This window comes from Onychostoma macrolepis, chromosome 02 (genome assembly GCF_012432095.1).
Source record: "Onychostoma macrolepis isolate SWU-2019 chromosome 02, ASM1243209v1, whole genome shotgun sequence".
Taxonomy (NCBI): Eukaryota; Metazoa; Chordata; class Actinopteri; order Cypriniformes; family Cyprinidae; genus Onychostoma; species Onychostoma macrolepis.
In genome coordinates this window covers 12142903-12166602 of record NC_081156.1, presented here as the reverse complement: position 1 = coordinate 12166602, position 23700 = coordinate 12142903, and the positions used below count along the sequence as shown (strand labels likewise).

The 23700-nt window shown below is 37.8% G+C and overlaps 1 protein-coding gene and 1 long non-coding RNA gene across 11 annotated transcripts in view; one reads left to right on the top strand and one right to left on the bottom strand.

The window, feature by feature from the left end:
- ptprfb (protein tyrosine phosphatase receptor type Fb) overlaps nucleotides 1-1994 on the top strand; it is a 180571-nt gene extending 178577 nt beyond the window's left edge. For 5 of the 10 annotated variants that reach the window (XM_058797484.1, XM_058797500.1, XM_058797492.1 and 2 more), the window contains one exon: nucleotides 271-1994. In XM_058797484.1, the coding sequence (XP_058653467.1) occupies nucleotides 271-339 (69 nt within the window). In that variant the 3' untranslated portion in view covers nucleotides 340-1994. The remainder of the gene's footprint in view (nucleotides 1-270) is intronic. The other 5 variants (XM_058797546.1, XM_058797528.1, XM_058797509.1 and 2 more) reach the window with 1 other exon arrangement.
- A 4771-nt stretch (nucleotides 1995-6765) lies between these two features.
- On the bottom strand, nucleotides 6766-21734 carry LOC131529252 (uncharacterized). Its single transcript, XR_009268036.1, has 3 exons — nucleotides 21627-21734; nucleotides 7522-7641; nucleotides 6766-7193 (listed from the first exon to the last, which is right to left on the bottom strand). It is a non-coding gene; the product is annotated as an uncharacterized LOC131529252 (long non-coding RNA).
- Nucleotides 21735-23700: the final 1966 nt, after the last annotated feature.

Here is a 23700-nt window from a genome sequence, read left to right as displayed (position 1 = left end):
CTCCAAGTTTTCTGATTGCCAACATGCTAATGTTGTTTGTAGAGCCGTTGGGGAACAGAAACAAAAAAAAAAGTGTTATTTCTCAGGACACCTTTCACCTATTTCAATGGTGTCTTCAGGGACCTTTCATGCATGGTGTCCCAAAAAGTCATTTACAGCAGCTTTAGCAGCAGTTGATATGGAGCATGAGCTCTTTGTCAGCAACTCTGTGTTATTAGCTAAGGAGGCGATTGTTTCTCCCGCTGACACGCGCTGGTTTTTCTCCTGCAGGACCAGTACCAGCTGTGCTACAGAGCCGCTTTGGAGTACCTGGGGAGCTTTGATCACTATGCAACGTAACCACTCCTGGACCACAGCCCTCTGGTACAACTCTTCAGGAGTGCACCAAGTGTTCCTTCTGAGCCACCGTTCCCCATCCCCATCCTGTACAGAGTTCTGGGGGGTGGGAAGGGCAGGCTATCCAGTGGCTGGTTAACCAATCACAGCAGTCCGTTATTGACTGGCACCAAGAGATTGCTTTAAGAAATATAGACAACTCTCTATCAAGAAGCACCATCTACAAAAACTATTCTAGTTTCTCTTTAGCGTACGCCAACCCACACTACAGTCGAAGGCTACTGGTAGCACTAATTCTTCGTTTCTTTTTTTTCCCCTTCCTGTTTGGCTCTTTTTTTTTGAAAAAACAAAATTCATGGTTATCATTTGTTATTATTTTTTTTTAAATCAGTATGACAATATTGTTATTATTCTTATTTAGAATATTTGTGTTTTTTTAATCATCTTTTAACATCTTTTGTCTTAATGGCCTTTTCCGTGGGTCTACCTTTTCCTTAATTGGTACTGTTTTATTTTTATTTTCTTCATAATAGGTTATTTTAGCACAAGAACATGTATTTTTAACATGTTCCTGATACTAATACCAGAGAACCGCTGTTCTCTAAGCTGCTGATGGTTTGACTTTGTAACATGATTTTACTGTTATTTTGTTTTTTTCTTCGTTATGTAGAATTGGTCTTATTGGGCTAAAATGAGAGGGTTCACTTTTGGAGAAGTCTTTAATGTTCTGTCTCTGTCTCAATGATAAAAGAAAAATCTCCAACTGCGAGACGTATGCATTTGGGTTATTGGTACTAAATTAAGAAAAGCTTTTTGTAGGGGAAAGCAAGTCAACTAACTAATAAAATCGGCACTGTACAGAACTCAGTAGGGGTTAAATGCGATTTGTGAGGAATACATTATGACCTTCTGATGGGAGCGCGTTCATCGTGAGGGACGTTACCAGGAACTGAACGCAATCCTAACGAAAAGTGCCCCTTGCACCCCGCTTCTCTGTGACATTTGAAGACCTGATATTGAAATGAGACCAATCGCCATTGGCATCTGTACAGTATAAACCACTCCCCCAAGGGAGAGTCAGCTCTGTTTAATCCAACTCTTCTTTTTATACAGAAATATATATATATATATACATAAATTTATAATTATGAATAAATATAAATACTATTATAGATACAGTATATAAACAGCTTCTGCTCTATTGTCCATAATTCTCTCAAAACGTTATATCCTGGACTCTTCTTGATATACCAACATAGAGAAAATTACACGAGAGACTGCTGTGTGTGAATCTATTCATGGTACAAAAGTTATATCTACTGTATTATCTACGCACCCCAGGTATTTGGCGGTCTCCTCTGGTGGGGTGAGGCAGCACAAGTCAAATTAAAAACAATTCCTACAGGACGTCATTTCATGCCTGCTTGATTACAACCGGCATGTTAAAGGGAGACCTGGCCATACGTTCGGAATATGTTGGCAAATTCATTTTTACCTTGTGAATGATTAGTGCTGTAGAGGTTCGATCTGTTGTATACACAGTCTGTTTTCTATTTGTTAATAAGAAAACTGGAATAAAAAAAATGTTGCAGGAAAAAAACTCGATGTAATAAAGTTCAGTAATTGGTTTTTGTACAAAATATTGTCTCTGCGTGTTTCTGGACTATCCTCAGTGTGTTGTTTGTTAGATGTTCGCTGACTTCATCAATCAACCCAATGCACTCGAATAACACTCCCTTAAGATGTCAGATCTGTGACGGCTTTAGCTGTAGTTATCCAGCAGGGAACAACGTGTTCTTTGGCTTTCTGTCATACAACATTTTGAGAAAAGCAAATAATATTATAAGTCAATTCAGAACCACAGTCTTCTACATTCTCTGTGAAATAAAAGATGTGACTTCACACAGTCAATCATGGATATTTAGCAACGCTTCACAGTAAGGTTAGGCTAGTATATTAATTTATACACCCTGAAGTGTAATTTTATATTAACATTTATCTTTAGTGATTAATTGATTCTGAAAGTGAACGTGTCCAATAATGGGGTAAATGAGCAGTGTTGGGGAAGGTGCTTTAAAAACAGCTATTTTGAAGCTACTTTAAAAGGACAATATCCATAGTTATTTCACCCGATTGCCAATGACCATGTGTAGTGTATACGTATTATGCATTTCTTATGAAATTAGTATTAAAAGAAATTTAAAATGCTTTATCAAGTAATTGTGTACTGTGACTGTCCAGGATATTTCTATCCTAAATATCCCTAATAAATAAAATATCCATAATAAACTTTTATTTTACTTATTTTGAAAAACTATTAAGGGGAGACACACATAAATGGGAGATCATGTGTTTGTAGTCCATTGTTAGATATAAGTTCTTAAGGATTGGAATAATAATTGCTGCTGCTATAATAATGAATGTAATTCTGATTGAAAGATAAGCTGCTTACTCTTCTTTCAGTGTTGTTGTGGGTATTTCAGCAAATTATTTGTTTTGCATTCAATTTAACAGCATTAAGTTATTAAATGCATGTCCAAAAATGTGTATTCATACATTGCTCCATGAACTATGGAATTGTTCACAATCATAAGCTGCACAATCAGTGTTATCTGAAAGCTCTTCTTCATCCCTTTAAAACGATAGCATATATTCCAGGATTGTTTTATTTTACTTTCACTCTTTTTGTCTGTATAAAGTTGTTGTCTTATAAAGTATCACCAGACTGTTTACCCCACCAAAAGGTGTGCTTGAGTAAACCGGCTGAAAGATTCAATCTTGAACCAATTTGGATCGTTCTGCTTACCATTTGAAAAATGAACTCTAAAGAACTGACTCGAAAGTGTAAATCATTTTTCATATTCTAAGAATAGATGTAGTGGTTTGTCGCTACACCACTGTTTGGTAATTTAGAAATTTTAGAAGCTACTGTCAAGCTACTGAAAAATGTTAGCTAGTAGTGTTGCTACTTTATAGTTAACTACTCCCCAACTCTGTTTATGAGATACATTATACATTAGATATTTTTTGTCCAAACGATGCAGAGTAGATATGAACGTTCCTGTGAATCTGTTCAGAAACTAAACATAACTCAAAAACATACATGGATCCACTGTAAATGTGTTTACTGTAACTGTCTAACTCTATATGTACTGTTTTTGTGGTTTTCACCGTGATTTTTATTTTATTTTTTGTACCCAAAAAATTATGAGTTGGTTTCGGGAATGAATATACATAAGCATACATCTTCAAAATTCAGTAACAGCACACACCCGATGATTGGTTATTCAGTGACCAATTTATAACCTCCTAGGTCTTGAACCCAGCTCCTGGGGACCCACTGTCCTGCAGAGTTTATCCACAACTCTAATTAAACACACCTGAACCAGCTAATCAAGCTTTGGCTATAATCTTGTAATCTGTAATACTCTGATACTGTTAATTCACTCACTATTACAGATAAATACAAAATTCTATTTTTATTAGCACAGATATAGCTCAATTCATATTTAAATATATAATAGGTGTAACGTGGGGAGCGTGACAAAGGAGTTGGGGATCCAAATGCAAGGCTTTATTTCCAAACGTGGTCAAAACAGGTAGGGTCGAACACCACCAGCAAACAGTACATTCCAAGGCAGAGGCAAAAGAGTAATCCACAAACAGGCAATGGTCAGGCAGATAGCAAACAATCAAAAAAAACAAGGAAACAGTCCAAGGATCAAAAACACAGGTAAGCTAGAGAACATGGAAAGGGTAACCACGGAAACTAGAAACAAGTAAATGGCTATTCAATAATCATCCCACTAGAGTGCGTGTGAGCATCTTTTATACTAGACCAGGGGCCCATTTCAGAAAGGAGGTAAAGTGAAAACTGTGAGTATGTTAACCCTGAAATGAGGGAAACTCTGGGTCTTCCGTTTCAAAATGTGAGGTTTGTCAAACCCGAGAAAGCAGGGTAAGTCAAGCCCGTTTCTTAAAGAGTGGTAAATTATACTCAGAGTCAGTTACCGTGGTAACTTACTCTGTGAACCTAACCTGGTCGGGAGCAGGTTTTCTTCGTTAAACCCAAAGTTTCTTACGGTCTCCTCCCCCTTTTTAAAGTGTAACTTTCTGCCATAGGGTAAGAAAAATAATCTTAATGCAAACAGAAACAAGAATATTTTTAATTGTTAACTGGCAGAAAATTTGCAAAATAAGAAAAATGCACCTATTTTTTTATTTTATTTTTTTGCCATATTCACGTATATTTATTTGAGCGGTACCATTTTAAATGGTAGTTTTCTGTAAAACATTGGGGATGCAGAGAACATTAGTAAGGCCACTGTATGCAGAGTGATGAAGAAAGTGTGCCTCGCTCTCATTTTTAGCTGCTGTCACGTTCCTTTTTTTTTTTTTTTTTGCAGTGGGATACCATGAAAATGAATATTAGTTCAATAATTTGTTGTTTTCACCTCTGATATTATAACTGTAAGAATTAAAGTTACGTATTAACTCAGAAGTATGCAGATGTCTTTTTGGCGGGAGCTGTTGCCATGGTGAATTATAATTTCAGAGCTCCATTGATCATGACTTCTCATACGCGCTAAACTCAGAGTCAACCTACTCAGAGTGGATTGAATTAACTCAGTTCAGTTGTTCTGAAACCGAAAACTCAAGAGTTTCCCATCTCAGGGTAAGTCAACGTAGAGTTCAAGATTCAACTCAGAGTTGGTTGAACCTCCTTATTGAAACGGGCCCCAGGAGAACACATGACAAAACCAACCAAAGAGAACAAGACACAACCAGGGAAATGGAGTCCAGAGTACAGGGGCAAGAGTCTGAGGTGGAGTGCACTCCAGCTGGCGATCGTAACAATAGGGGTGTTCAAAGTGTGGGACACACCTCTCCAGGTGGTGCCAGAGCATGTCAAGGGAAGTGCGCGGGGTGGTAAAAATAATATAATTTCAATAATTTCCCCAATAATTTCAATCACTGCATTATAGTGGGAATAATACTTTAAAAAGTGAAAAGAAGCAGGTTTTTGAACAAGAGATGTTTCTGCTTCTCTGCCATCAGATCATTTTAAACTGGTAAACTTCTGGAAAGTTTTCAGTCCAAGAATCCAGTAAGCCAGTGGTCTCCAATCCTGGTCCTGGAGAACCCCCAAGGCCGTTTCTCAAATGGAAGGCTGCATCCTCCGGAGGTCACATTTGTAGGCTGCATACGTTATAAAGAGGATCTTATTTTCTAATATTAACAGTTATAAATTTGACCGTTATCCTTAGTTAAGTGTAAACTGTTGTAATATGCTTTTGACTCGCGAATGTAATGCTTTGTTAACTGAAATAAACCAGGCTTGATGATGATGCAGCCTACAAATGCAATCTTTGGAGGATGCAGCCTTCCGTTTAAGAAACGGCTGCACATCTTAGATGTCTACCTAATCAAACACACCAGATTCAACTCATCCACTCATTAGTAAAGACTCCAAGCCTCAAATGTGTGTGTCAGACATAACGTCAAAAACAAGCAGTGTTGTGGGTTCTCCAGGACCAGGATTGGGAAACACTGCAGTTAGCAAATGCGTTAAGTTCGAAATGGCCCTAATGTAGTGAAAACCTTATCAAGTGATTCACATCCAGATTTCAGTAAAATGATTCATTTCAGCATGTATTTGGCTCAAAACACCCAACCACTACATGAGTATATGATACAAAATCTATCTTGGAACAAAATATATCTTGGACAAAGCAAACCAGTGTTGCGCTAGTAAAGTTTTTATGGATGACTATTTTAATCAGAATAAAGTTAATTACAGTGACATAAAGGAGTCGTACATTTGGCATGTGCCAGTGGGTTGTTATTGATGTGCAACCGAACCGTCTTTTATAATGGATGCTGGCCCGAAAAGTGAATATGTGAGAGTTTAGTGATTCAGAATGGATCCATATAGCAGCATATGCAGTCAAAGCAAAGCAGCTTTTGGTGTCTCCCTGTGGTCCTGTTTGGTGTCGCAGCTTCACTTGCACTTATTTATATTAAAAATGCTTTAAACATTTTTTTTTTCTTTCCTTTCTCGGTTTTTGGTGTTGCACTATGTACATACAAGTGGTTTTTTTATACCATTGAAAAATTATTGGAGGGGTGTGAGGAGGCATCATGGTTTATATTGCATCAAAAATGAAGTCCACTGTCTTTGACTTTGAAAACCCTTGAAATAGATCAAGAAATAGTTATGTCAATAAATAAATACATAAATAGTGCTTAGGTGAGAAAACAATTATCGACTATGACAGTGTCGCATGGATCAATGACAACCTAAGAAAGATGCTGTTCACCTTAAAGTGTCTATTATGTGTGAATTATTTCACATAACTATCAAAACATATGCAATGCTGTGTTAGACAAAGGCGAGGTGAGGCGCATCCACATACAGATATGGTTTATTAACTAAATAAAGTAAATCAAACAATTATACACAAGGAAACACAGAGCTGGAGCAAACAAGGGAACCAAGGCAGGAACATCCACAGAGAGACACGCTTGAGGCCCATAGACCCCCCAAAACATTAATTAGGGGAAGGGTCATCCTCAACCATCCCCACAGTGAAGGGGGATCCAATTTAAAGGACCATCACAGATTAGAGCGTCTTTAAAATGATCATTGAGTCCATTACAGTAGAAATCAAATAAGGGTGAAGTCTAAGAAGTCTGTAAGATATGCAATGTCCAAAAAAGAATGGTCCTCGAAGGGTACGTTTGCCTTTATGGAGCCAAATGAGATGGGCTGATGGACTCTTTGGTCAGTCTTTCTGTAATGCTGGGCTTAACAAAGCCGAGATGAGGCGGATCCATGTGCAGATAAGGTTTATTAACTAAATAAAGTAAAACAAACACAGGTACACAAGGAAACAGAGCTGGAGCAAACTACGGAAGCAAGGCAAGAGAATACAGAAAGACAATGGTTGACACTGAACAAGGCAAACACATGGGTTTATATACACAAGATAATGAGGTAACAAGGAGAGGGAGGAGCTTATGAACTACTATGATAACTAATGAGGGATGCTATGGCAACAAACAGGGTAGCACAGAGAACTGAACAAGGAAGCAAGTGAAGAAACAATGGTAATAAGTTACAAAATAAGAGACTTAGAACACACAACACAAGAAACACAGACCAGGATCATAAGAATATATCACCTAGTAGTCCGTAGTCCGTAGTCCATAACCAGCAGTCAGCTGTGGGTCTCAAGTGACCCGTTGCTGGGGTGTAAGTGCTTCCAAAGCACATTCCCCTTTGCCAGCAGTGCCAGAGGAACTCTGAATCACATAAAAAAAAAATAATAATAATAAAAAAAAAAAAAAAAAAACAGAAACAAAATCAAGCATAGCGTTAGTTCTGACAGGTCACATTAGTCAAGCTTGCATCAGCTGACTCTCAGCTGATCCCCATCTACCTATAGGAATACGACAGCTATCTAAGCATCCATATATAAGGTCCCTCAGTATTATCAGCAGTTTTCGCATTGCTCAATAGCTAATTACCCTCCTCCATCCCCAACTCCTCCTCTGTCAGTCAGGATCCAGCTTTCTGATTCTCTTTTGAATCAGACTAATTAAAAAATGTGCACATAAAATTACTGAACTTAACAATATCTGCAATACTTTTGTTGGTTCTGTCCTGTTTACCCTGGGGGGTTATCGCTGCTCTCCCTGCTCTCATCAATGCTAGGCTGCATGGATGCGCAGGGAGTTCTTGCCAAGAACAGAGCCATACCACCAATCCAAACTGTATGCTAATTGTCAATCATCTTTGACAATAGTGGTCCTGACACAAACAGTAAATGTACTAAGAGATTTTTCTGAGGAAATTTGGACAGTCTCTCTCTGTGACAGTGCTCCTCCTCCGCTGATTTATCTGTTCACTCTTGATGACAATTAGCCAACCAAACAGAATCATCCTTTCAGTATTAACGGTGGGTCAATGACTCCCCGTCTGACTCATGGGTCTCTGCCAGTTCAGGGACTGGTTAGGAAATGTTTTCTAGTCTATCCAGTTCCTTTTTCACATCTGGTAGACATCTGTTTTTGCGATTTCTGCACTCTGTCTGGATTGTAGTAGCAACTGTTACTAACTTCATTGTCCAAGGAGTTATCAATGATCTCACTCTTTTTGGAAGTTACTTTTTTTCCCTTTTACGGTTTTCTTGTCTTTTTGTTCACAGATTGGACTTGGGTCACAGGTGGTCTTTGGACTTTGGATCTCATCAAGCCCCAACAGCAGCGCTGTCAACTGCTTTCAATTGAAAGTAGCTAAAACTGTTAGCTAAATGTCACTAGATGACATCATAAAGGCAAATTCACTGATCAATATAAAGATGAATATAGATCAGTGGGCAAGATGAGAACTTGGATAAGTTTGTCCAAGAAGTTGCTATATTTGTCTCTAAACTTTTGAAAAAGATTTAAAAAGGGGTGGGTAAGTCGCAAAATCTAGCTACAAAAATTGCTAAATTGCCAACACTGTCCAACAGTCATCATTATCCCTAATGGGCAACAGGTGGTCCCGATATAAAGTCCTAATTCCTCCCCTGCGGTTCTTAGGCTTTAATCATACAGCAACTTTTTTCTTTGGTGATTTTCCAATTCTGTTTCAGACGCTAATAGGTATGCCTTCTGTTGAGGTTTTCTGGCTGTGGCTGACCCTGTGGGTAGTAAGGTGTTGTCTGTGATTTACGGATTCCCAGCATTTCTACTTTATTAAGCCCCTTTCAGACATACAGTCTTTACTAAGGTGACCAAACGTGCCACTTCCCAGGGACATGTTCTGGCCAGGATTTCTAAATTGCCTCAAATAACCAGGTTTTGGCTGTTTGCACTGCGTAGATCGATCGTTGTATGACATCTAAGTATCGTGAGAACAACAGTGAGCAGAGCAGACGGCTCCTTATGCTTTTGAATCGCTCTTGCGTTACTTTGATCATTATTTTAGGCAATTCCTGGGCAGAACATGTCCCCAAGAAGTGGCACGTCTGGTCACCTTAGTCTTTACTGGTAAATTACCAGTAAATTAGCTACCAGCAAAAGATCATGTGTGAACAGGACCTTTTCAAAAATACTGGTAAATTGGTTCAGGCAATTTACCTGTAAGGGAATTTGTAACATTACCAGTAAATTACAGGTACGATGCTTTGTGTGAATGCAGAATGAAGATTACCGGTATGAGCATGTACGAAGTCAGAATGTGCTAACGAATGAAGTCTGCATTGGGACAATCATAAAGTTCTTATGGAGATGACGTGATTACTCTGAGCTGCATCTCTCTGTATTTGGATGCTATTATGCACATCTTGTGTATATAAGAGCAAAAATGTGTTCTGTTTGATCACCCCCTTATGCCTGTCACTTAGACTTCAAAAATGTTTGTCAATTGGACAGATAGGGAAACTAAAGCACTTCTTCTCATGCAGATGAATGAAGACAACAGCGCAGCTTGTAAAGATCATTTCGGATGACTGACTTCACAGAATTTACCGGTATTTTGGTGCTGATGTGAGCCACAACACTTTTGCTTATGTGAACAGCATTTTTGTGTATTTACCAGTAGAGTCACTCTGGTAATTTAATGATAATTTACTGGGACTGCTGTGTGAAAGGGCTATTAGACTGCTTTCAAAGTCATGTAAATATGGGAGGGCATTTCATAGTGAACAAAGAACTTTCCACAAAGACTTTAGCAACAGTCATTGCTCACTGTTCTTTGGTAGGAAAGGCTTGAACATAGCAGGTGAAATGGTTGATTATTACTAAAACGTTGACAATGCCCTTTGAGTCAGGTACTTCAATGACCAGCCACATTCAGCTTTGCACTCATCAGTAAATATGTGAGAGGATTAGTGTCACTTCTCACTACAAACTGAGCACCATACAGGTAATTGTGACACTTGTCCACAACAGCCAATTTCAACACTAGGAATTCTAGTTGGTGCACAGGGTAGTGTTGTTCATAGGCACTTAGTTTCCTACTTGCAAGTATGTCAGTAGGGAACACATGGGTTATTACTGTCCCAGCAAGAATGGATATATTTTTGTATTTCTCATTACAGAGCAACACTCTGAAATTATTCACTTCCACAGCAGAAGAGGATAGTACCATGAGCGCAATGAATAGTCCAGCGAGAAGAAGATCAGCCGAAGAGATCTACAGAGATGTTATTCCTCAATGGATTGTCAGACTCCACTTTGCAGATAGCTTTCTGCTCACCTTTGGAAGGAACAGTAAAAGTGGACTTGTGGTTCAGGGCAGACCAGGGCCAATATTGATAGTGTCTCCTCAACACCCGTGAGGGAAGCAGGGAAAGACACATCAACTATGATTGTACAAATACCTTGTATGGATAGCTAAGAAGAGCTAAGTCCCCAAATGAACAGACCAGTGAAAGGATGCAGGTGTACATTAGGTAGTTATCTGTTATACCATGTATCAAACACAGTGGTGACATGGGATTCACTGGGACAAGACAACGGGAATCAGATAAGCCCTTTACACAATCTGACATGGCTGCGGTTGGAATTGAACTGCGGGTTTCGTCTGGCCAGAGGAGAACTGGCCCCTCGACTGAGCCTGGTTTCTCCCAAGGTTTTTTTCTCCATTCTGTCACAGAGGGAGTTTTGGTTCCTTGCCGCTGTCGCCTCTGGCTTGCTCAGTTGGGGACACTTAATTTCTAGCGATTATCGTCGATTTGATTGCACATATACTATTTAACCTAAACTGAGCTAGACAATGACATCTAAATGAGTGTTTAATCTTGTACATTACTGACACTCTATCCTCCAATTTGATACTGTTAAGTGCTTTGACACAATCTGTATTGTTAAAAGCGCTATATAAATAAAGGGGCCTTGACTTGACTTGACTGTCTAGCAGAGCTTGGCAGGGAAATCCAATTTTTACTGAGACGGTCGACTAAGGGCCTAATAATCCCTTGGGGATACAGCTTGACCCAGTGATTCAAGTCTCCTTGTTTTTGAAAATTAGGCTCGTTGCTCATTTTAACTTTTCATAGGGAGCATACCAGCTTCTGAATGACTTGGAGACAGTTTTCTGTAGCTTGCCAACTTGTAGTGATATGGCCGTCTTCTCCACAACGGTAACAAAAGTAATCATCTTGATTCTTGCTAAGTCTTCTTTTTACAGTAAAAGGAGCAGACTTTCTTTGGGGCTGAACATGTCAAACTGGCTGACTCTGGCTCACACTCAAGACAGCTAGCTGCTGTTGTTGCTTGAGCATGTGTACTTCTGAATACTGATGTGTCTCTATACACTTATCTGTCTTTGCCTTAGACTCGTGGATCACCAAAAAAACAGACGCCAAGCTTTGACCTTCTTTCAGATGTGCGCACAGTTCCTGAATGTCATCTTTTAATTCCTTCAACACAGATAATGTGAGTTTTTCTTTTTCTTGGAAATGCACCATCTTCAAAGTGGCCATAATTCTTTTCCTGGCCACTTCACGAATTTCATTCAGGAGGACTAAGAATGTAGGCAGTCACTCTTTCCTGTCTCTCAAACTTAGCTGTAGAAACATGATATCCAATTCAAAAACACCTAGTATCAGCTGTTTCACTCTGGCTTAGTCCATCATCTGAGGAGACAGTCTACCTTTGGTACCACTTTGGTGAGTGACTTCTCTACAGGGAAGTCACTTCTCTACTTCTCTATTCAGCACAGAAATTCTGACAGAGCTTCACGACGATGTTGACGAAGGAGGTGGAAGGTGAAACAAAAATCTTCTCCAGATTCAAAAGTCCTAAAGGTTCTTTCCAATGCCTCATATTGAAGAGCACTTGCATTTTTACAATTTCCTGAGTGGAACCATTTACACTTTCCATCATCCTTCTCCTTTTTTCTTTGTCAGAATTCTCACATTCTGTGATGAAAAGACATGCTTGTTCAGTCCAAATTTCTTCGGTTTCTTCTGAAGATGGAGTGGGAATGGCTGAAATGTGTGTTATTGTCTGTATGCGCTACTGTCACTGGCTAGGTTGTCTTTCCTAGAAGCTCACCCACTGCACAGATGATGGATTCAGGGTAACACTTTAACTGAATGGGTAGAACAACTTTTGAACATCCTTCACAGTCTTGCCCACTCCAGCCAGGAAACTTTACTGTAAACCCCATTCCATTGGCTTAACACTTCTTAGAAATGATCATCTTTCAAGTTTCTCCATCAGCAACCTGTGGCTTGAAGGGTATACAAGTGGATTCAATTACTTCTCAACACTTGCACAATACTAGTAGTCTGCTGGGACTGGGGCCTACTGTCTCTGACACACCCTCTTCAAAGGCTTTAACTATCTGTATAGCTTTTTCAATATATGACACTTCTGTTTTGTTAGAAACTCTTATCTTATCCGTCTTTTGGATGAGGTGTTAAACCGAGGTCCTGACTCTCTGTGGTCATTAAAAATCCCATGGCACTTCTTGTGAAGAGTAGGGGTATAACCCTGGTGTCATGGCCAAATTGTCGCCACTGGTCCTTGTCAATCACGGCCTCCTAATAAACCCCATCCACTTGATTGGCTCTATCTCTCTCTCCTCTCCACCTGTAGCTGGTGTGTGGTGAGCGCACTGGTGCCATTGTGCTGTGGCTGCCGTCGCATCATCCAGGTGGATGCTGCACACTGGTGGTGGTGGTGGTTGAGGAGAGCCCCCCCCACCCCCACCACCCCACATGATTGTAAAGCGCGTTGGGTGTACAGCAATACACAATAAAGCGCTATATAAATGCATCATTCATTCATTAATTATCAGTAGTAGATTATGCTTCTCATCGACAGTGGCCTCTTTGCTCCAGTGAGAGAGTTCTTCTTGGATGAAAGAGTTACTGTGAAAAGCCAGGGTCAGATATAATACCCAGGCAAGTTATTATGACAGAAAATGGCTATTTTACTTACCTCTAGAACAGTGGTTCATAAACCTGGTCCTGGGGCCCCCCACTCTGCACATTTTCTATGTCTCCCTTATCTGACACACTCAGGTCAGTTAGAGCTCCCTCCTAACTAGCTGATGATCTGAATAAGGTGTGTTAAATAAGGGAGACATGCAAAATATGCAGAGCAGGAGGTCCCCATGACTAGGAAAATACCAGAGGGATCCCAAATGAGCCACCACTTTGTGTTGAGCCCCCTACCCTCCTGGGATTTACCTCTCTGAAGTTATATTAGGGTGAAGCACCGTGTTCAGGAAATATGTCTCTCGACAAAATAAAATGTACCTTATTATTCTCCTCTGGCATTATTATTACTTATGAGACAAGCTATTGTTTTTTTTTTTTCATTGTGCAACAGGATCAGATGGATGCTGTTAATGGATCTATATTGTACCCCTTTTTTTGTAACGTAATCTGTAATGCTCGGATACTGTGAATTCACTCAATACTATATAAGTACACAATTTGATTATTTTTATTAGCATAGATAAATAGCTCAATAAATGTATAAACATAAATTGGTCAATAAATAGTTATGTCAATAAATAAATAAAGTGCAAAGGTGAGAGAACTATTGACACATGGATCAATGAAACCTCAGTAAAGAGATGCTTTACAGACCCCAGTAAATGGGTCTATAACCCTCTGTGGTTAAACTTTGGCCCTCCAGGAACAAGACTGGTCACTGTGGTTACTGAAAGGTATACCTCAGACTATGCACAAGTTATCAGAATTGCAAAATAAAGCAAATAAAATAAATACTTTAACAAATAACATTCAGATATTAAGCATGAATAAAACTCAACCTTTGTGGGCCCACACACACATGCATACATCAACCCCACCATGGCAAGCCTGAATTAGGGGGCGTTGTGGCAGAATAAAACACAAATGGCTTCTTCATTCAACTGAGACAACCTCAAATCCCGCTTCTGTGCATGCAGTCCATAACTAGCGGTCCAGTGTGGGTCCCAGGCGATCTGCTGCCACCTGTAAGTGCTTCCAAAGAGCTATCCCCTTCAGTGCTGCCAAAGGAACGCTGAATCATGCAGGGATTCAGAGCGCTATCTGGGTGTCGTACTCTCCCTCAGTGCCAGATGTACTGTCGATAGCGAGGGACCAAGTTATTTAAAAAGATTCATCTGGATCAGAAATATCTAGATTTGGAAATCCAATGTTTTTCCATCCAGGATCAGGTAATCCATTTTACTTTTCTGCCAGTTTTTCAAAGCAAAATTGGACTGGATCACAATGATCCAGATACACACTTTTTCAATTGACCAAATCTAGATTAGGGACATGGTAATGGAAAAACATATGAGATGCAAAATGCCAATGCTTTTGCAGTCTCTCAGAAAAGTTTGCATTGCATTCACACATGAAACTTTGCATTCACTCACAAACAACTACTTTTGAGTGGATCATCTCTGATGATTGTGCTAGTATAGTTTACAAACAATGATTTAAAGAAAAAAGAAACCTTTAAATTAAATATAATATTTTTGTTTGATATTGACAGCGGTTTTGAAATTATTTCATGCCACCAAAACCTCTATTTTTACTTTACTGTAGACTCCCAAAAGGCTTAAGAGGTAGCCTAACGTCTTGTCTAATGTCTATATGAGCAATATCACACTCGTAGCAGTGCTATATGTCTGCATATCGGCACGGCTGTGATTCTTGTGAAAGCTTAATGTATAACATTTTACTGCTGACTCATAGAAACCGTCTTTTGTCGCCATCTAATGGCGGAACAATGTAACAAATCACCATCACGAACACACACACACACCATTTCACAATACTAAATAGTAAATAAATACTATTATTAAATAATACTATTATTTATATAAAATATTATTTATTGAATAATAATATTTAATAAACAACAAAAAGAGCCATCAAAAGTCGCTAGGCAATTCAGTCAATTTTACAAAGGCAGCGATACAGCATTAAATTTATATCAAATATAATGTCAAACCCTCAGCCAAAACTGTTTGTTCTGGAACAAATGATAGATTAATGAGACCAAAAACTGCCCATTAGATTTACCCAAAACAAATTATATATCATGTTTAACCACTATAGAGCCATCAGAGCCAGTGGCAAATTCCAGAAGATATGGCCAAAGTAAGGCTGCTCTCAGCGGGTTCATTAGCCCTGGAGCACACATCTCTGAAAACAAAGCAAATTTTCAAATAGACATTGTCTTTATTAACAAACCGCATATTTGAGATCTAAACAACTACATTCTTGCCTCTTAAAACTACATTTCATGACACAAAAACAGCATTATTTATAAAATAATAATGGATTTGGGTGTCCGCCATGATACTCTCTGTGAGAAGTGCTGCAAGTGTAGTGATATAAACAGTGAAACGGTTGGAGTTCCCTGTTCTGTCATCACTAGAATATTGCACTCCCAGAAAAGGCTCTCAGCGAATCAGATCTGAGGATCACAAAGAACTGTTGTGCGAGTGTACACAGAGCTGGGAAAAAACTGATTACGTAATCAGATTTCGAAAAATACTTAGTAAAAATTACATTCAAGTACTTGTAAAAAAGTACTTGGAATTAGATTAGATTATATTTTAAAATATTCATAATCACACTACAGTTAATATAATATATTATATGAATAAATAATTTATTCATAATTAGATTTTTTTTTTTGATTTCCCCTAATATTTTTTATTTTGCCTAATTCCTCTTTTTCATCTTTTAAATGTTCCTTTCTAAAATAGCCTACATCTTATACACTCAAACTAATTTTATACCTAATGCACTTTAAATGTGCATTAATTTAAAGTGCTGAAGTCCAACTAAAGATGAACTTAAGTATATCTGATTGTGCTAAAGTGGAACTATTGTAAGTATACTTTAGGTACACTATTAAACATCTTGCAAGACCGCTATTATTCAAAGATCATATGTAGTACTCCAAATAAAGTTTAATTTTTATATCAATAAGTTTCAAGCAATATGTCAGTAAATATGTTAATAGATTTGAACTATACTTAGTATGAAATAAAAGTATTTTAAATGTATTACATTTTTACTAGGGTAGTCAGGTGGCTACACACAGCATTTGACCACTGGATTTATTTTATCTTATTCTATTTTATTTCATAATGAAGTATCACATTTGCATGTTCATGGTTCTCTGACATTGGTGGTCAGTCACATGACATGAAGGTAAACAAAAAAAATATTTCATTTTTTTCAGTAAGTATTTTATTTTGGTTCATTTTAAAATTGTTTAATTGAACATTTTTATGATTTAATCAATTATTAGCTTTTCATTAAACTATAAACCCCCTGCAGTTCCTTCACAAACCCAGTTTGGGAAACCTTGACCTTGAATATAATGATTAATGCACTTCATGTTGTTGATAACAACAAACGGAACATATTTTCGTACAAGATTATCTCATTTAAATCAATGTGAAAAACGAGATAAAAGTAATCTAAAAGTAGTCTGATTATATTACCTAAAATGTCTATTGTAATGGATTACGTTACTACTACAGTGTGTGCAGAATTATTAGGTTGATATTCTGGTCATATTTTTTTTCTAAGAACATTTGACCAATTCCAAACCACACCAATCTTAATAACTACTATTGATTTTGTATTTAATAATTTATAAGTGATATATAATTGTCCATGAAGGCTGATAGTCAGAAACTTCTTTATTTCAGGTGTGCTGAATTATTAGGCAGGTTTTCCTTTACCTTTAACATGCGTCTTTTCCTCTCCACCTGTTTTTTCTGACCGTGCTGACCCAATGAGCATTTCTCTGCCCAGTGGTCATGCCTTAACTTTGCTAATTCTATTATTGCATCCTTCTCATGGGCATTTAATAATTGTTTTACTTTTATTCTTGAGTTCAAACTCATTTTTGGCTCATTTTATCTGTAAAAGAAAACCTGCCTAATAATTCTGCACACCTGAAATAAGGAGTTTTTAACTTTCAGCCTTCATGGGCAATTATATATCACTTATAAATGATTAAATACAAAATTGATAATAGTTACTAAGATTGATGTGGTTTGGAATTGGTAAAATGTTCTTGGAAAAAAAATATGACCAGAATATCAACTTGCCTAATAATTCTGCACACACTGTATTTTTGTCATGTAATTTGAAATTAGTAATGGATTACAATTTGTAATCTACCCAGCTGTCACGAATCAGGCCTCTGTGGTTCCCCCTGATGGGCACCATCACCCGAATACCAACTTTCCTTTCTGGACTCCATTTCCCACCATCACCCTGTACCTGGCGCTGATTACGAGCACACCTGATGCTTGTCCCCGGCAATATTTAATGGTGCATTCAAGTCATGTCTGATACATCATATTTACGAGTTGAATGCACATGAACGCTACCACAAAGTCGTTATTACGAGCAGGGCCGCATTAAGACCTCACTGGGCCCCGGGGCTATGACTTACTGCAGGGCCCCCCCATCACAAAAATTATATATAGCTTCAAAATAAGATTTTTATCCTATCAACATTTTTGATGCACTGAAATTTCATAATTCTTGTTACTAATTACAATATCACAAAAAATAATACTAGCCTAAGTAAAACCAAGCTTACTTAAGACAAGTAAACAGTCATGAATGACAAAAGAACAAAGATACATAAATCGACCTACTTGAAAAACTTAAAGCACTGAATAAAAAACATTATATTGTGTAAAGTAAATGTACAAATAGACTGAATGGTCTTCACTGTATAAATTCAATATAGATTAATTCTTATTTTACAAAAGTGATTCAGTCAAGGACATGGAGTGATGTTTGATTCACATTATTGACACAAATGGCAACAGCAGCTATATCAGGCTGCTTTCGAGGAATAGTTCACCCAAAAATTAAAATTCTGTTGTTTTTCTTAACCTGTATGAGTTTCCTTCTGCTGTTGAAGGCAAAAGAATATATTGAGAACAATGCTGGTAACCAAACAGCTGCTGCATGACTTTCATAGTATGAAAAAAAAAAAGTCAATGGGGCCCAGAAACCTTCTTGTTATGAACATTCTTCAAAATATCTTCTTTTATGTTGAGGTGAACAAAGAAATTCATACAGGTTCAGAATAACTGGAGGCTGAGTAAATGATGACAGTATTTTAATTTTTGGGTGATCTATCCCTTTAAAATCTCATCATACGATGCCAGGAACTCACATAGCCTACTACACTTCACATGCATGCTTTATCTTTAACTATAATGTTCATGAAAGACACAAATGACTGTTTACGAGGATACTCGCATATTGACACGTATGCTTAACCATGTTTGAACGCTCATGGCTCGAAAAAGAACTCAAGTTTAGGAAGGTGCTTAACGCGCCGCGCGTTTTTAGGCTGCAACGCGTGCATTTGCCAAAATAAATTCTGCCCCGCTTCTTAATGTCCCTGAACAGTTACATTTGTTTTTAAACCACAATGTTTAAAATGAGTTTAAATGATAAGCTAACATCATGACGCGCTAAACGATTGACATATTTCTACCGGATTATTTCTCAACCCAAAAGCGAATATAGGCCCATAGAGGTTGTTCAAATACAACAAGCAATAAACATCCATCAAGTTAATAATCAAACTAACCTAAAATCTGTGGCAACGATGACGCTATGTTTTTATCTACTCCATGTGTCCGGTCCACTTGCTGTTCCACAACCACTCCATCATCAGCTTTAGTAAAATAGTCTGATAGCTGGGAATTTTACTGACTAACTCGTGTTTTTCCCCTCTCTCCTTATTTTTTATTTTATTTTATTTTTTGAATAGTTGACATTTTTACTTTTTGAAGATTGTTCTTTGCATGAGATTACGCCAGACCGAAGCGAAGAGAGAGAGATGAGTGCGCACGCAGCGGTCACCTGATAGATAGGCTACACAGGTCTTTCAAAAGCAATATATAAAATAAATGCATTTGATTGGTAAAACAAATTCAAACGTGACGTTTCAATTTCTAATGTTACTGCAATGAAATTTATGGAAAAGCTCCACTAAATAATAGCGCTAATAAGTGGGGGGCGTGGTGGGGCTTTGGCGATCGGCGCTACCAGTGACCAGTCAATCTTCTCCACAGCCAATCACGGGCCCCCTCCTTGCGTCATAAAATTGCGTCTGGTGACATAATTGCGTTCATTTTACATCTGCTGTCAATTATTCAGATAGAAAACATTCTTACATGACATTTTTGCCATTGCATAAAAAAATACACATCGACATTTCTTTTCCATTACTCGCAAGTTTATTTATCCTTACCGTGCCCTACACTGCTCATTTATTTGTTCTACAAATGCTTACCAGTTTATTCGCGAGACAAGAAAGAGCGCGTCGGCGCAGATCTGCCGTTCACAAGCATAATGTCCAGAGAGCGGTGCTGATGTTTTTCCACAATGCTGTATGTATGCAATACATCACAAACAGCTGCATTACGCTTATCCATTTTCATATTAAAATGTTACATTACACATGCTTAAATATTATTACAAATTATTTAGAAAATATTTAATATAATATATAAATTAATTTTAAGGAATTGTTATTGTTTGCTGTTAATATCCATGAAAGAACTGAAAAAAAAAAAAATCAAATCGAAGTCATAAAAACATTAATTTGACAAGCCGTTTTTTTCAACAGGATCAAAGAAAAGAAGACTGAAATAATATTGAGCTAGACTCCATAATGCCTGCTCACTTTTGCCCAGGCCCGACGAAAAATTAAATTCTGTAGGCCTATAGGCTATACATTTTTGCCTCGCACTACTGGCGGGCGCTGCAAGTATAATTCAGGATTCCGTGAACTGCACACGGAAATATTTATTCCGTAAATAAACACAGCTGGCTTGCTCTGAAGGGCATATTTATTTAACGTAACCGCAACCTTCGCAATTTGACTCGCATTAAGCAATATCGCAATGTCGATTTTCCACATAATTATTTATTTTAAATAAAATAATGGCTATTTTATTTTATTGACAAAATATTTTAGTTTGTCTTGTATATTTTGTTCATAAGATCAGATAACATTTAGGGTGTCATATGGTCATGTTACAACGTGCCCCTCAGCTACAATGTACCCCACCTATGGAGCATGTTGTCACATTTCACTTCCAATTTTTGAGGGTAAATAAAGAAAAAACGTATACACTGTATTTATGAAACAAAGCGACATATTTGTACTAGACAAGTGTGAAATTACTGTGGATAAAAAAATTATACTCTGAACATGAAGTGGATTTACACAATTTGAGAAAGTCAAAAAGTGTTACTTTGTGCCCCGCTCTCCCCTATCCTGCAGCCTTATAGATCCACATAAGGAAACAATCAATCGTACTCACTCAAATCCTTTTATAGCAGCGTTTCTCTTGCCCGTGAATACGGCTTCATTGGCAGCTCGCCAAGTAATTAGCTTTTCAGTGTGTTCATCTGACCCAGCAAAATAAGAATTTTAACTACTAGGTCTACAGTTAATACACAAAAAAAGAAAAAATCAAAATAAATGCTTTGCTTTATAATGTATAAACTTTTCACATTTAAATGCTGATGATGACACAGTGATATCAGGGTTGTCCGTCATGTTTGTTTAGCGAATTCACCTTACTGATCTTAACTCCTCCTACCACGTGCAAAGAATTATGTGAAACTCAAGCCATTAGAGTGTGCACGGATCCACACTTCAAAAATCGACCTGAAATAGTAGACCATCCGGGGACTTTTGGCATACTCTTTTCAACATACTATGCTTTGGGACACACTTATTCTAATCTCACATACTATTTAGGATGGAAAGTATGAACATTGGGACGCACTGATTCAAAAATCTATCAGAAATAATAGACCATCCGGGGACTTTTGGCATACTCTTTTCAGCATACTATGCTTTGGGACACACGTATTCTGTTCTCACATACTATTTAGGATGGATAGTATGAACATTGGGACGCAGGCAGAGTTTACTTTCGTGGGCGGGCGCTTGTCTGAAGTTTAAAATCATTGGTGTACCCGTAAGCCAATCACATAACGGTTGGTTATGACATATGTTATTCGCCGGCTCAGCCGCCTCAAACTTCCGCTGTAAACACAGGTATGCGGCGAAAACAAAACCATCAAGCGAAATACCGGAGTGAAGATGGCTGTGAACGATTTTTGCAGATTATGTGAAGTAAATCTACGCATCCACAATTATTTCCTTGCCGGACTTTGGCCTCCCCAGTTTCTCGCTGACGATTGGTAACAGTTGATAAATAAAACTTTTCCCAAAACCTGTCGGGAGTAGGGCCACAACATCACCTCCATTCAAATGTGAACCAAACACTCTTCTTGTTCGGGCTTCGGTTGGCAAATGCCGGGAATATTCTCCACAACAGAGTGAATAGCATCCCGTGTCTCCATGTCCGCTGTCCTTTTAGATTTCCTTCACTTAACCTAAACTACAATCTTAAATTCAGCGCTTAGCGTCTACGTCACGGCTCTCAGCCCCGCCCTCTGTTCGTTGATTGGCCCAGCTGCTGCGGAGCCGGAGATAAACTGGGAGATGGTTTTCTATATCAGACCGAGTACAGAAGCGAAATGAAATTGAGCGGAAGTACGAAGTCTGACGTAGTCAGGCTAGTGTCAGTGAAAAAATGTGTCAGATGCAATGGACGCAGCCAAAGACTAAAGATATGCAGCGTCGGTAAAGTTGTTGAAATGAATAAAATGATTTTTTTTTTGTAATGTACAATAAAACTATATAAGTTACATATACTCAATATTATGTTATTGTATAATTATAATAGAATATATAATTATTCAGTTTACATCATCTTCGTAAATTAAATAAAAACGGAAAAAATAAAAAACACACTGATGCACATTCTTCATTCAATATTTTGTAGATGTAGATCGTTGAATTTTATGCAGAAAAGTTAAATCACCATCTTTTTCCGACCAAAGTGATTTGAACGCACCCGACATCGTGATAACGACTTGTCAACTCCTAAGCTTACGAACGTCCCAGGAGGACTTGAACGCAGCATTATCACACATTCACATCGCAAAGTCTTGTTTTGACCTTGTTTGACCCTGGACTGTTTCTCTCGATTCTGGATTGTTTGCTGCCTGCCCCGACCCTCAGCCCGTGATTTGACTCTGCCTTTTGCCTCGTCTCTGATTACCCTGTCTGCTGGTGATTTACTCTGCCTGTATTACTTTGAAACCTTTTAATAAAGCGGCATATGGATGGATCCTCACTCCATTGAACCTTCATTACATCAGCTCTGTGTGTGTGGATGCAGGACCATAACTTTTACAGCCAAAATGGCTTTACTCCACTTTACCATAGACTTTACCATTATAAAAAATAACACTAACTGAAGTAGAGGTATGATAGAATAGCTTATAAAAATAGCATAACTAAAGATTTTAAGTTATAAAATAAGTAATAAAAAAGTTTAGGGGCGATAGAATTACAAAATAATAACAGTACATTAACTAATGATAATAAAAAAAGTTATAATAACATTAACTAAAGTAGAGGGGTGATAAAAAGTTATAAAACAACAAACATACATAATCTAAAGTATAGTAAATTATAAAACAAGAGTATTTAGACCTAATTGACTGAAATGACCAGTAGATGGCTGCAGTGATTCACACATCCTGCTCTCTTGATTCTAGACCTGTGGTACTAAACCAGGGGACCTCAAGATGAAATTATTTCAAATTATTTGAATAAAGTTAAAGTTAAAAAAAATTACCAATAAAAGTGCTAAATAAAGTAGCCTTTCCCAACAATAATTACAACAACCTATGCATATCTCTGATAGTAAATAATAACACCTAACACCTTCTTATTTAAAACCATTAGCCAACAATCATCTGTTAAAAAAAAAAAAAGTGTAACTAATTGTATTCAGATTTATTCAGTCAGTCATTCATTTTTTGGGGGGTGCCAGAGAAGCATAAAATAAATCTAAATCAAATCTAAATATGTCAATATATGTATTGTAAATTTATACATGCGGCCATGCATGCATACGTACATTACATACAAATTTTCTTCCCCGTGTTAAGTCTCTCTGCAGCCACAAAATGAATATTCTCTTTAGAGTTTTTAAATTTCCGCTTTGTTTCAGTTTTTCGGGGATTATAGTGAATTGGTTATTGTATTGCCATTAAACGCAGTTATATTAGTAATGGGTCAAACTCATTTGTCTTAAAAGGCAACGTTTAAACTAAAACTGAGACTAAATGAAAGTTTGCAATGATCGTTATCCTCCTGTTATTACCTGAACAACACAAGATAATAAACTGTGTATGGCAGGCAGCAGGCAGGCTACTGTAAACGTGACAGTGATTTGATTGGTTATGGTGACGCTGGCGT